Genomic DNA, 14,374 nt, shown 5'->3' with positions numbered 1-14,374 from the left:
CCTCCCCCAGAAAGGAGAATGTTCGGTTGGATGGTGTTTGAGCAACTGGTCTTGAGAAAGGGGTCCATGGCTGGGGAGTTGGACCCAGATGATCTGCAAGATCCCTTTCAAGCCAAACCGTTCTGTGATTCTGTGAGAGCATAGTCCTGGAGATACTGGGGAGGAATGCAGAAAGGCTGAAGCTGCCATGAAGTGTCTGATGTTAGGCATCTGAAAATGGTTGCCTGATGAGTTCCAGCAGAAACTTATTTTGAGCTGTTGAAGTATAGATTGTTTCAGGATGCATGCTACGTTGCATGGTGAATTTCGACCATGTCTGATTGAGTTTTTTCAGAAGGTGTGTGTCTTATGCTTTTGAATAAAATTTCCTGAATTTTTTTCTTCTTCCTACATTTCATGTCTGTGTTAGTTTTGAAAATATTGATTGCTGTTAAGTGTGGTTCTTCCCAGAATAGAACCACCTCTTCCAGCCTTTGGATGATTTTTAGTGGGTAAGAAAAATATAGATATTCTCTATTCCTCCTCAGATTTATTTATTGTGGACTCTCCATCAGTGGCTTTCCAAGATAGGAAACACTCAATTGCTCTTTCTTCTCAGAATGTTTTGTTTGCATTAGCAATAAATAACGAATCACTTTGCAGATCAACCCTTGAGGTACTATTGCTATTTTGACAACTTGGATTAGCTAGTGCTCCTTCTTTTTATGAAGGTTTATCCTGCCAAGACATTCTTTGAATACTGATAATGTTGATCCTCTTGCCAGTATGGTTATGTTAGAAAGAGGTATTTTTCTTCTTTCATCACCATGTTCCTTGAAAGCATATTGAATAATGAGACAGCCAAATGGAAATAATTTACATGAGTATTCAGCAAGTTTATTTAAAGTTAATGTTATCTGAAGGCGTGTTAAGAACATTTCAAAGTCAGCTACTGCTTAAACTGCCTCAAACCCTTCAGCCCCAAATCCTGTGTTCTTGCAATCTGTGAGCTCTGGCTGTGTTTTACTCATGGTGGTAAAACACAGCTTTTAGTAGTTCCAGCTCTTCTCTAGAACTGCAGTTTTCATACTCTTCTCTGTTTAATACCAGTAGCCCTCAGCTCAGTCTCTATAAACCACTGATGTTGAAGAAATAGAAGGGTATTTCATCAGTGTTTTGTAAGACTGAGGAATGCTTTATTTCTGTTTCAGTTGCCTTTATTCCACAAATGCCAAAATGAGCAAGGACACCCAGTAACTATACCTATTTTAACAATATCATATATAGTAGAGCCAAAAAAAATTTCAGCAGCAGATGATTTAGGTGGTGCTTATCAACAGGTCATGCTGTGCACAAGTGGTCCCATGTCTTGTGCAAATTACAGATGGGCCATAAGTAGGCTCAGTAAATTTTCCAGTTCCTGTTGAGGAAAACTTGGCATAAGTGAATTTTTTTTGCCAGTCTTTTTCACACATAACATTTGAAGCTTGGTCACATGCAGTTCTGCCTAAAACTTTCTTTTTTGTTTCTTATGGGAGTCATGAACTTTTGGATGCAAAGTCCATTTAAAAAGTGTTGTAATAACTGTGGGTAGTAGTCTTCCCCAAAACCTCTTTCGTTGGTAGAGTTTACTTAAAGGATGCCATCCCTGTATTTTCTTTACAGTAAGTCTCCTCTGTTTTCCAAAGTTGCATAATCTTGACCAACAGTTTGTATGAAATAATCCAAATCCAGGGGTTTTTTTCTGTGTCCCTGTCCTCTGTAATAAGTCTGGATTTATAGAGAGTGAGTGTGTTAGGGTAAATTTACCATTTTTAATAATGTCAATATACTTTGCATTCATTCACTGTGCTTTCAAACTCTGCTGTAGCTGCATGTTTAAAAAAATCAGAATTGAACAGAAATAGCTGCACATAAACTCTGTCTTGAATTGGAAAGGTTACTCTGTTTAATGTAACGATGATTAATGAAATCCCTCCCTAATCTGTGTGTCTTAAAAGATAAAGAGAAATTATGATTAAGAATCTGCAGTGCTCTGCAGCCAACATGCTTCCATTCTAACCTGGAATACAGCTCAGTCTTTGCTTCTATTCGTTGTTCAGTGCTTTGCTGAGAAAGCCAAACAGAGAGTTAATTATGGTGTTTTTTTGTGCTGAGGACACCTGTCCACTAGGAAATGTGCTGAGACCCTCAACTCAATTTACATCAGCCAGAGAACAGCTGCCAGATGGTAACTACTTTTGCTCACTACCAACCTGGTTGAATTTGAACTGGTGACCCAGAGGTGAAATGCTTTATATCCTATTACTAATTCCTTGAGGTTTCCAGTTTCTCATCCATCACTTTTTACAAATGACAGCACAGTATATGTCAAAAATCTCAAAACAATTACTGTTTCACATATGCAGTGTGTTGCAGAATCTGAGATGTGCCTTTGCAAGGCTTTTGCACCCACACTGTTGGCTTAAAAAGGTCCGTGGAAAAAAAGGATGTTTCCGAAGCTTCATGGGAATTTTCCCTCTTCTTTAGCAATGTACTTTGTCACTGGTATATATGTTCTTTTTGTTGACTGCTGCTTTACAAAAGGCTTTAAAACCTCCCTTTATTTAAATAGAATTCACTGTGATGTATGTTTTCTGAATCACAGTTTTAGATTGAAAACTGGGTTTTGACAGTAGTTTGATTGTTTAGGAGGCTTTATTTATTTTTTTTTCCTCCTGCTAAGGAAGTGGAATTTAATAGAATCTTAGAATATCTTGAGTTGGAAGGAACTCACAGGATCATTGAGTTCAACTGCTGGCCCTGCACAGGATGCCCCAAGAATCCCACCATGTGTGTGAGAGTGTTGTACAGATACTTCTGGAACTCCGTCATGCTGGGTGCTGTGACCACAGGCATGGGGAGTCTGTTTCAGTGCCCAGCCACCCTCTGGGGGAAAGAACCTTTTCACTGAGTCTGAGAATCGTTAAGGTTGGAAAAGACCTCCAAGAGCATCAGGTCCAACCTTTGACCAAATACCACCGTGCCCACTAAACCTCATTGTGAAGTGCTACGTCTGCTCAGTGTTTGAACACTCCCAGGGATGGGGACTCCACCACTTCCAGGGGAGCCTGTTCCAATACCTCACCACTCTTGCAGTGAAGAAATTTTTCCTAATACCTAATCTGGACCTCCCTGGTGCACCTTGAGGCCATTTCCCCTTTTCCTATTGCTGCTTGCATGGGAGAAGAGCCTGACCCCTACCTGGCTATGACCTCCTGTGAGGCAGTGAGCAATAAGACCTCCTCTGAGCCTCCTTTTCTCAGGCTAAACACCCCCGTCTCCCTCAGGCTCTCCTCATCACACTTGTGTTCTAGCTTCATTGCCCTTCTCTGGACGCACTCCAGCACCTCCATATCTTTTTTGTAGTGAGGGGCCCAAGACTGTGCACAGGACATGGGGTGAGGCCTCACCAGTGGTGAGTACAGAAAGGCAATCACTGCCCTGGTCCTGCTGGCTGCACTATCCCTGCTAGAGAGCAGGATGCCATTGGTCTTCTTGGCCACATGCTGGCTCATGTTCAACTGCAGTCAACCAGTGCCCCCAGGTCCTTTTCCAGTGGGCACCTTAATACCCACTCTTCCCCCAGCCTGTAGTGCTGCAGGGGGTTGTCATCCAAGTTCAGGACCTGGCACTTCATCTTGTTGAAGTTCACACCATTGGCCTTGGCCCATCAATTCAGCCTGGTCAGATCCTTCTGCAGAGCCTTCCTGCTCTCCAGCAGATCAACACTCCAACCCAACCAGATGTTGCTTGCAAATTGGCTGAGGGTACTGGCTCAGTCCCCTTCTCCAGATAACTGAAAAAGATGTTAAACAGGCCTAAGCCCTGATTCTGAGCCCTGGAGAACACCAGTAGTGACCAGTTGCCAACTGCATTTCATTCTTTCACTATCGCTCTCTGGACTTGGCCTTCCAGAGTGCATCCAAAAAGAGTGCACCTGTCCAAGCCATGGTTTGTCCAGGAGAATGCTCTGGGAGACCATGCCTAGAACTCTGCTGAAGTTAAGGTTACATCCACAGCCTTCCCCTCATCCACTAGGTGGGTCACCTGGTCATAAGAGGAGATCAGGTTCTCCGAACAGCCGTGGCTGAACATGCGTGATTAAAGCATTCAAAAAGCACATGACTCTCAATAGTCTTTGGAATTCTTGAAAGGCTTTGAAGACAGTTGTTACCAGATGAAGATCCTTGGCTCCTTGTAATATGCATTAGCTCCTCTCCTAACTCCCAAATCCAAGCATTTCTCCAATGTGTCATGCTCAAGACAGTCTTTTTGTTGGGAGGTGCTCTCATGCCATGAAAGGGAAATCTGAGTAAGGAATATACTGGCATTTGTAGAATGAACAGTGCCGTGGAATATGACTGTCTTTCAACAGATCCCCTTGATAGCTCTAATATGTGATGCCATTGGATAGACAGGTATGTAGCTGCATCTGATGAGGGGAAAAATGGTGCCTTGAGTTTCTGGCAAAACTCAGTGGAGATACTGGTATCTCCACTGGTAATTGTCCCAGCATCACATACAAATGGAGGGCACAACTGATTCCTTTGGGGTGGGTGTAAAATATCTAGGAAAATAACTGATTAATTGCTTAATTTTTTTATAAGCTAAATTGATTTTTTTTGTGATTTCTTGTTCAAGGGCAGTCTATGTAAGAGTTCCCTTTTAGTAAGGTAACTTACCACTGGTTTTAAAACAGGATGCCAGTTAAGGCGTGGGGCTGAAAAACAGCAGCGCTTCTCAAGGCTGGCATTCTAAAGAATGTGATAAGGTCTTCACATTGATCAGTTTTATCTTAGCAGATGGGTTTTCTTCCACTGCAGAGAATGTGCCAGCCCTTGGAGCTGGGTGTCTGTGCATCATTCAGATGAAGAGGTTATACACATAGTATTGGAGGATGTGGTTTTGTTTCTCTTGGGCTCAGTTTCAGTCTTGGGATATTGGTGCCTCATTTTGTTCCTGTTTGTGTACTCTCAACAGGTAGGCAGAAATGCTTCCAATTGAAACCTAATAGGCTATTAGGTTTTAGGTCAAGGAGCTGAGGAACATAGTGGCCTAAAGAGTTATCTGCAGTGAGATCTCAGATGCCAGGGTGACAAGATTTTTGAAGCATGTAGCACAAAGCTAGGGAGACTGTGAAATGCAGTTCTCTTTTAAAGAGCTAACTCGAGCTACGTTACCAGCTTACAGCTCATGTACAACTGCTTGCTCAACTGGACTTTTGCACTCACAAACCTTATTACAGAGTGAACAATATGGCGGTAATGAAATAAATAAAGAAAATAGGTGGGGTTTGGGTGCTAAAAGTCTACGTTAAGTCCACTGCCATTATGTAGTAATAAGGTAAATGGAATGAGTCAGTTTGACTCTCAGCATCATAATTGTGCTGAAGTAGCCACAGTTGGAAAAAGCATCTGGTCCCAGCTCTAATTAAGATTTTCCTTTTATCTGGGATTGCAAATCACTGTAGCTGCAGATAGAAATTCTAAAATATAAAGGATGGTTAGGGATGCAGAGCAACTGGTTTTTGATCTCTGTTTTTCCTTGAGGTCTTTGAAGAAACAAATACTGAGCAACTCTTAATTCTCTCTAGTCCTGTATAGCAGGGACCCAGTGGGAAGAGGTTGCACACTCTTTCTCTGTACTTCACACATGTTTCAAGGAATCCTCCTGCACTATATATGATCATCCTGAAATAACAGATGCCTAGTCTGTGTGTGCATGGAGTCATACAGTCATTTAGGTTGAAATGTACATTGTCATCCTCCAAAAAACTGTGCCTGTGTCCTAGGGCTGCATGGGGTGGAGGAAGAGGTAAACAAAGACACACACATCATTATCTTCTGCATATGTGCAATAGATTTTATATGTGTTAGGACATTTTGTAAGATCTGGATCGTGCAATCCCCTTCAATGAAACAGAGAGGTGGAATATATTTGGCTGGCTCTTGCAGAATCTAAGATGGGCCATATGTAATAATATATCTTTGAGTAGGCTGTTTCTGCAGCGTCATCATACTGACTAGAGTCAGATTCTTCCTTGGCTCATCCAGACACCCGCTTTATATGACCTAGAAAAAAATATGGGGGGTGTGTGAGAGGGGTGTATTTTTAGCTAAACTAAAGGGTATAAGCAAGGTTAAAAAAATAGGGTAGTGCAGGAACCTCATGGCAACACTTTCCAAAATAAATGAAATGGAACAGGCATTGTTTCTCTGATTTTTTTAATGCCTGTTGATACATCTGGGGAATATAGAAAAATAATTTTCTGTAAATTACCAGCTCTTCCTATGTTGTTGCTTCATAATGTGCAGTCAAGGCTAGAAATGAGTAACACTCTATTCTGTCTTTACAGAAATTTAGGAGTTGCATGGCTTCTTTAGTTTGTGGCTTTAATTTAACCTACAGTGGTAACTATTTCCTAAAATTCTGTCTGTAGTACTGAGTATGTGGTGAGTATGTGACTATTTAAAAAATTAATCTGAACCTATTACAGTATCTGCTTTTAGCAAGTTTGCATTTAATAAATTCTCATTTTCCACAGCTTTCTTAAAACCACCTTACTCAAGTGATCTTTTCAAAGTTCTGAATATCAGCCATTCTAGCAGGTCAAGCTGTGTAATAGCCTTGCATTAATCAGCAGCTAAGTTTTATATCTGTACCTGCAGCATCACACTAGGATACCCGAAAATAAACAGCATGATGTTTATATTAGTCATGTAACAAGTGCCTTTCTCAGTTTGGTCACATGCATTTAATTTAAAATACATCCAGTAAAGAAAAAATCACTTGGCACTTTCTGTTTCCATTTTAAGTAATCAATTTTAAAATAGAAGCAGTACAGGATATGTTTTATAAGAGGAGCTATAAAGAAGAGGACAGATTCTTTCATCACTCCAGAATGTCTTTGAGGAGGCTCAGAGCAGGTGTAGAGGAGAGAGGCTGAGGCAGCCCTGGGCTGTCCTTCACCTCTGCCTGCTCTGGAGCACGGGGGGACTCCCTGCCAGAGCTGTGGGCACCCGACCCGTGGCTCTCCTTACTCGTTCCTCCTTCTCCCCTTTTTCTGTTCCCTGCCCCCCGATGTAAATTGTGTTTTATGTTTGAGGGGTTCACCTCACTGTAGAGTAACCAAGCTGTGATCCAGCATGTGCAAAGAGCTCTCAGGCTGCTCTGTAGGAGATGAATTACATTCAGGCAGGACTAAAAATCCCCACTTCACAAATGCTGTAGAAGGTAGGGGAACTGGGAAATTAAAGATTTGGGAAATAGTTTAGGGTCAGCAGTCTCAAAGCTTTACAATTCCACCTGTCCTGTAGGAAGGGAATATCATGTTCCAGGAGAACTGTGTTCTTCTGTGGAATTCACCCCTGAAGGCCAGCAAATATTCCATTGGACAGGTGGAATTTTAAGGCTATGTATAGCATTTCTTGAGATGGGTGCTCATGTATTTTTTGCTCTCTCACCATCCTTTCACTTAACAGCATGTACTTGAATGCTGTAAGCTCATTTTGAATTTATTGGACACCTAGTACCTACTGAAAGTATAAATTTCAACAGCACTGTAACATCCCATTTAAAATGCAACATCCTGCATTATTTTTCCTTTTGGTATTTAAAGGAAAACATTGAATACACTCAGGCAACCAGCAGTGGCAAAATGAAGTGGACCTGAGTGTAGTAATCTCCGTTGCCTAGAAGCAGAAAACCAACCAAGGATAGCATTTTTGTTGTTGATACACAGCAAAGAAAGCAGATTCAGAATTAAGTTTGTGACTATTTGGCATAGGACTTCTCATTAGTGATAGACAAAATTTCACTTCCCAAAGTAAGTAATACCTTCTGTCTGCATAAGTAGACTTCACAAGTGACTTCTGTTGAAGTTGCAGTTCATATTGCCTTACTCTATTTATTAAGTCTTTGTAATTATATTTCAAGACATGTAGCTAATACAGCAGATGGTCCTTCATCCTTCTAACTTGTCAAAGTTTTCATTAGACAAATAACTGCTTTCCTAATATATAGTGCCTTAGAAACTGCTTTTCTTTCTAAATGGCAGGCTTATCATACACCTAGAGTATCCAGGTGAGAGCTATGGATGGACAGCTAATAGCCTGATTTCTGCTGAAACAAGCTCTTTGGAATAAGTTACTTAAGCATTGCAGTGCCCACCTTCAAATATTGACCAGCCTGTGAGAGATTACTTTAATGCTCAGGAAAAGCACAAATCCCACTGCTCTGTATCTACGAGGAGAAGTAGTATTTGTATTGACTTGGTTTTAGCAGTTGCCCTCAGGTACAGAAGTCCAGAATAGCCACAAAACATGGATGAATACAAGCTTTGCTTAGTTTTCCAATTGCTGTGTGTCTAAATGAGTAAGAGAATATGAGAAGACATGTCAAAAGGTACCGTATCGAGTCTGTTAACACTGAAAGTTGTGATTTTCAGAGGGTCAAGGTACAGAATGTTACATATACAGTGTGTGTGCAGTTGCAGATGCATGTTCATAGACATGACATGAGTTCAACAAATATAATGTCAAAAATTTGACTCTGTGCCATTTGTTTCAGGCAGTTATTTGGCAGAAGACCAGGGTATCAGATCACAAAATGGCCTGTATGTCAGTTCTGGGAACAGCCGTTATGAGCAGTATGGTACCTTTTCAACACTGCTGCGAATATCCTGAGGTGAGTTTTAACTTCCTTCTCCCAAATTCACTTCAGCTCTATCAATGAAGAGAACTAAAGAAATACTCAAAAAGAAGAAGACTTTGAAAAAGAAGGTGTGTCTCCAGATTGACATCTGATTAATGCATTTCATTCTATTACTGTCCTCTCCATAAAATTAATTGGTTTGGTGATTGAAAATCCACTCCAAGAATCACTTCATCAGGACTCATGTGGCACTGATCAAATGGCAGTAAAAACAGTTGTGATGACAAATGCAGAATTGCTGATTGCTCAGAGCTGTCTCAGTTGGGATTCCTGGCTCACAGGCAGGTTGTGCTCTCGTTAATATCTGAGCATTTAGATGGTTCTCATCTTTGTGGCCTCTTAGCCTTGTACTCTAAAGAGTATTCCCTCAATTTCAGTGGGGCCACCTGAGCAGTGAAAGAAACACATACTTAGAAGGGCAAGTTATGCAGAACTTCCACCAAACACGTTTTTCAACTAAACACTTCCTAGTTTTCAAAAAATTCTGTGTTCTTGGCTTCTTTTTCCCCTTCTGAAAATGAGGGAATTACCCATCATACCCTCCTTTGTTTAATGTTTTCAAAAATTTTTTCCTCTGCTTCAATTTTTGTTGGAGAAATTTTTTATTAAAGGGGAATCTTGCTAACTTGGAACCTTGTAAACTCCATTTTCCTGTATCACGTGGTAATAAACCTTGACAGGATAAGTTGAATCTCTGTAAAGTCACAATGGCTCCTAGACACAGCTTACCAGTGCTGCATTCAGCATGGTGCTCAATAATATTATTCAGACTTTAAGGTCTCACTGTTTATACGTGCAGCTTAATAGCATTATTCAGACTTAAATCTTGAGTTTGCCAGAGTGCTTTTATACATGCTGTAGAATGAGGGGGAACAAAGCAAAGTCACTTCTTGTACTTCACAAAGTTTTAGTTGTTTATGTCTGAACTGAACGTCCAGAGCTATTCTTACCTGAATGTAGCTTGGATGTGCCCCCAGGACACGTGCAGGGGGCTCCAAAGGCAAGATAGGGGGGTATTTAGAAGGGACTAGCTTGGAGGAGGCACTTAGGTTCTCACATTACTTCTCTGCTATATCGTGAGGCATCCATATTCCTTGAATAGAAGTTGGGGAACATTCCATCTCTCTCTCTGTCTCTAAATAGTGTGTAAAATACCATGTGCATCATTTATAGGTGTATAAGTGATCCATGCATAATGTTGACAGTCAGAAACTGTGGACATTTCTAAACTAGGCAGCCAAACACTACGGAGTGACAGAGTTAAGTTGCCTGTGTAATCATTTTTTCCTCCCTTGTCTGCAGGTATTGGAGCAGGTATTTAAGGGCAAGGCATACCCTGCTTTTTTTCCTTCCCATTCAGTCTGTCTCTCATTGGCTACACAGACCAGAGGGCAGCTCTTTAATTCTATTAACTCCCATTTGTTCATTGTGTAGCTTCATGCTCCTTTGCTGCAAAGTCTATTCTGAAGACAAAACTAACCTTGTTGTTCCTTACTGCAGAGTTTAAACTTCTTCAACAAGTGTTCCAGGGGTTTTAAAGACTGGCCTTCTTGAAAACATCTCCATTATGGGCACTGAATGAAACAGGAACACATTTCAAATTAGCTTTGAAGCATGCAAACTCAGGAGCTATTTGTAAAACAAAAATAAAACCAAGAAAATAAAGAACTGGCACAACTTTTTAAACTTTTCAGATCACCAGTCTTGTAAATGGATAGATTTATTTGGGCTGAAAGCTTTCACACAGGAAATTTCCCTAGTGTCTTCTTTTCCTATGAAGGTAAAGTTTAGCAGCTACATGTGCCATTGGGAGAAAGATAAGTATAAAAGAAAGGCATTCTGCTGTCCACCTGTCACAGATATTTTTTAATGCATATAAAAATTGTGGTTTTTTTATTAAAGTAATAATTTTGAACACAGTTGATCTAGTGTGAGATCAAAGTTTCATTAATATTTTCCAGTCTCTGTAATTTTGTAATTTTTGTAATTTTGTAATTTTTTGTCTTCATACTTCATATACTTTCATATATGAAAATTCTACTAAGACTAGTATTATAAATTGTAGATAACTTTTAATGAGCATGCTGATATTCTACATGGCTGTAAATAGTAACAGCAGTCAGCCATTTCTAAATCTGGCAACTTGTTAAATGAGTTATTTAGAGACTTTCAGTTTTGCTTTAATGTTTTCTGCATATAAAAATATTGTTGGAAGTGAAAGACTTGTACAAATATTTGTGAATTAGAAGAAGAAGTGCAGAGGAGGAACACTGAGGGAGGATGTGCTAAAGCTGCAGAATAAAATCTCAAAGTGCTGCATGTTGTTTTCTGATAATCATCCAACAGATACTTGACACCTCTTTAATTTGACCAGTGGTGTTTGGTTCTTTGCGACGTTGCTGACCAGAACACGCCAGCTTTAGCACAGAATGCTTGGTGCAAGGTCAGGAGGGAATAAGGGAGCACATGAGCAGATAGCTGTGTGACGTAGATGAATGGGAAGGATAGGCCAAGTCCCATGGATCTTAAATTCCATTTCAAATGCATGATAATTTGGATTTAAGCAAATACAAGGGGTTCTGCCAAAAGCAGAGCTTATGAGGACTCATTTCTGTGTTCAGTGATCCACCCTGCTACCAGAACATTCTCCAGACTTTCTCATGTCTCCAAAATCCTCATGCTGCCCCAATGTTCTTTCACCTCTTAGTTTGGGCAGGTGGAGGAGGGCAATGTGTGGGGCAGGATGTGGCCTGCCCAGGATGTCAGTTCTTGCATGCTGCTGTTCCTGGCTTTTGAAAAGTTACAATTGCCTTTTCTTTAGTACGGTCATTATCTTGAGGCTGTTCTCTCCAAACAGCTGTCAGTTATCACAGGAATTGTAGAAATACATCTTTGGGATTTCTGCTTCTTTATCAGATTGATTTGAAATCCATCCAACAGTTTCAAAGTTTCTTAGTGAGGGAGAGGGGGAAGAGATGGGACAAGCAGCACGAGTCATTTGCCTTATTTTGACCTGAAAAACCTGTTAAAGAATCTGAACAGAAAAATCTTAAAACTTGGAGTTCATGTTAGGTACACAAATCATGTGTTGTTTCCAAGGCTCCCTGGCAGTGCTGTGCTCACAGGTTCTGCTGCAGCCTGTGAATCGTGGGTGCTCAGCACTCTTGAGAGTCAGATGATTTGGATACAGGTGGCGTAGGTAAATTTAGGTGCCCTGAATAAATGCCCTGTGACAGGCTATTTAAGGTGCCCTGTACATAGAGAAGGAGGGATTGTGTGTTTTGGGCTTTCCCTTTAGGGGTGGTTCACTGCTGCCCTGGCCAGGTTGGGCAGCACTCTGTGCTTTTGGCTTGGACAGGGCAACCCCACAGTCAGCAAGCCAAGAGCTGCTGGCCTGGCTCTCCACAGCCTCAGCTCCAGGCAGCATCCTGCTGCAAATGGCAGTCCAAATGGGAAATATGTCAATAAATTGACCAGGGGAAATAGATGCAAACCCATCTTTCTCAGCCTATTTTTTTCCCCCTCTAACTGCCTTTATCTTTGTATATTGCAGCTGTTGAGAAACAGTGCATGCATTTGAATGACTTGGACTCCCGTACAATTTGGTTTCACTATCTCACCTTTATAAAAAAACATTTTGAGTTCTTTAAAAGACTTTTGCACTGTATCTGTTTTATCATTGCAGATAAATCTTTCGGGATTTCTCCCAAAAGCTGAGTCAGACACTTCTTTAACAAGCCTTTCAAGTTCAGAAAGGAGTTTCATTTTTATAAATAATCGTCCAGTTCTTCAGAAAGAAATACTGAAGGTAACATCCTCTAGCTTTTAATTCAAGGAATAGAAATGTGATTTCTTTGAGGACAGAGACACCTAAGCAATCTACAACTTTTTCCCCCCCCATGCAACAGTTTAGAGTAATACAGGTGAAAATACTAGCATTTACAATAGAGTGCCCTTCCACAAGTCTGATACTGCTGGTGCCTCGGTTCTATTCCATTTGCTGCAGCCAGACCACAGAGCTGGAGGTTGTGTTTTTGGCTGTTTAACAAAGTTAATTTCAGATCCTCTATGCTAGGATAGTTGATCTACCAGGATATCTACCAGGATAGTTGATTCTTTGCATTAGCCTGTAGAAATCACTTGTGCAATTTCCCATAAGGGAACTTTATGTAGTTTCTTGTAAGAGAATTCTTCTGTGAAATAGTTTTGATTTTGTCCGCTTCCAGCTGTGGGCTTATCAAGCAAACACCCATGCTTTCCCTTTAAATTTGTGTATGCATTGGGTAGAAATGAAAGTGATAGTGCAGCAGCATTGGCTACAGCTAGGCATCGTGTAGGCAGAATTTGATACTCTTTCTCTCACTACTGAACCTTGCAGCACTTCACTTGGAGCAGCCTTGCTGTCCTAATCCTTGTCATCGCCAGGGAAGAAAATCATGCTCATGCCAAAGTGTTACTGCAGGTTTTAAAGTGGACACAATGACAGTTTTCAATTGGCAGGAAAAGCTTTGTGTATGTAAACCCTGAACTTATGTTGGTATGTAAATGCTGCATAAGGGTAATCCATCTCCATGCATTATTTGATGTGCCTGGCTCTTCTGGGAGTTCAAAGCTTAGTCTGAATCCCATGACAGAGATGGTTCCTTACAAGAGGAGGGAAGCCTGGATTCAAGGTGGAATTCAGCACACAAAGTAAAAAAAAAGTGCCCTGCATGGAAAATAGGCTATATATCACGTTTATCTCCATGCTATGAAGGCATGGGAACTACCAGGAACTGCCCTTTTGGTGATTATTTTGGCATACATAAATATGAGGGCCTTTTAAGCATTTCTTTAACTTGAAAAATGGACAAAACCAGCAAACCAGTTATGCTTTTATAATGTCAGATTTTGTTTCTGTGCATTTGTGTCTATTTTATTGCCTTTACTAACATCTCTTTATTACATCAATCTAGTTAATTCGACAATACTACAGTCAGGTGACACAAAAGGACTGTACTCGTTTATATCCTGTTTTCTTTTTGAGCATTTCTGTACCTGCCTCTGCTGTGGATGTGAATATAACACCTGATAAAACACAAGTTTTGCTGCATTATAAGGTAATTAAGGTTTGTTCTGTTTCTGAGTTGTCAGTCCTTATATAAGCATGATAAGGGCCTTGGGACTACTGGAATGTTCAAACATAAACACTGTCACTGGGTTTTGGGGTTTTTTTAGTTACATGACAGCTTGCCGTTTTCAGAGCACTGTTTTGATCAAAAAGTACTGAACAGGCTAACTGGGGGATTCTTCAAAATTAGTTTCCTAGTTCATTTAAAAGGTTTTCATGCTGTCAGATATATGCATGTACCACTTTGGTTTCAGATGGCTTTACAGGGAGAGAAGCTAAGTGGAATTATGTTATGTGGCGCTGTATAAATTAGATGGTTAACTACATATTTAAACCAAGTAATCACTGTTTAAACACCACCATTAAGGTGAGGGTGGGCAGGAGGGGAGTTTATTTCTCATCAAAGCACTATTTTGTCATTATGTGTGATATATTACTGATTGATCAATTAAGTGCCACAAAAATTAGAAAGGTTGCATTGGTGGTTATTAATGTGCTTATTCAAAGTGAATACAGGTAGTCACACCAGTA

At 40.5% G+C, this 14,374-nt stretch overlaps 1 protein-coding gene across 6 annotated transcripts in view; it reads left to right on the top strand.

Annotated features, from left to right (window-relative positions):
• PMS1 (PMS1 homolog 1, mismatch repair system component) overlaps nucleotides 1–14,374 on the top strand; it is a 44,006-nt gene that overhangs the window by 12,060 nt on the left and 17,572 nt on the right. For all 6 annotated transcript variants that reach the window (XM_050976760.1, XM_030240827.2, XM_050976762.1 and 3 more), the window contains exons 6-8: nucleotides 8,590–8,706; nucleotides 12,419–12,541; nucleotides 13,689–13,832. In XM_050976760.1, the coding sequence (XP_050832717.1) occupies nucleotides 8,590–8,706; nucleotides 12,419–12,541; nucleotides 13,689–13,832 (384 nt within the window). The remainder of the gene's footprint in view (nucleotides 1–8,589; nucleotides 8,707–12,418; nucleotides 12,542–13,688; nucleotides 13,833–14,374) is intronic.

This window comes from Serinus canaria, chromosome 7, assembly GCF_022539315.1.
Source record: "Serinus canaria isolate serCan28SL12 chromosome 7, serCan2020, whole genome shotgun sequence".
NCBI classification, from domain to species: Eukaryota; Metazoa; Chordata; class Aves; order Passeriformes; family Fringillidae; genus Serinus; species Serinus canaria.
This window is presented reverse-complemented; position numbering and strand designations above follow the sequence as displayed.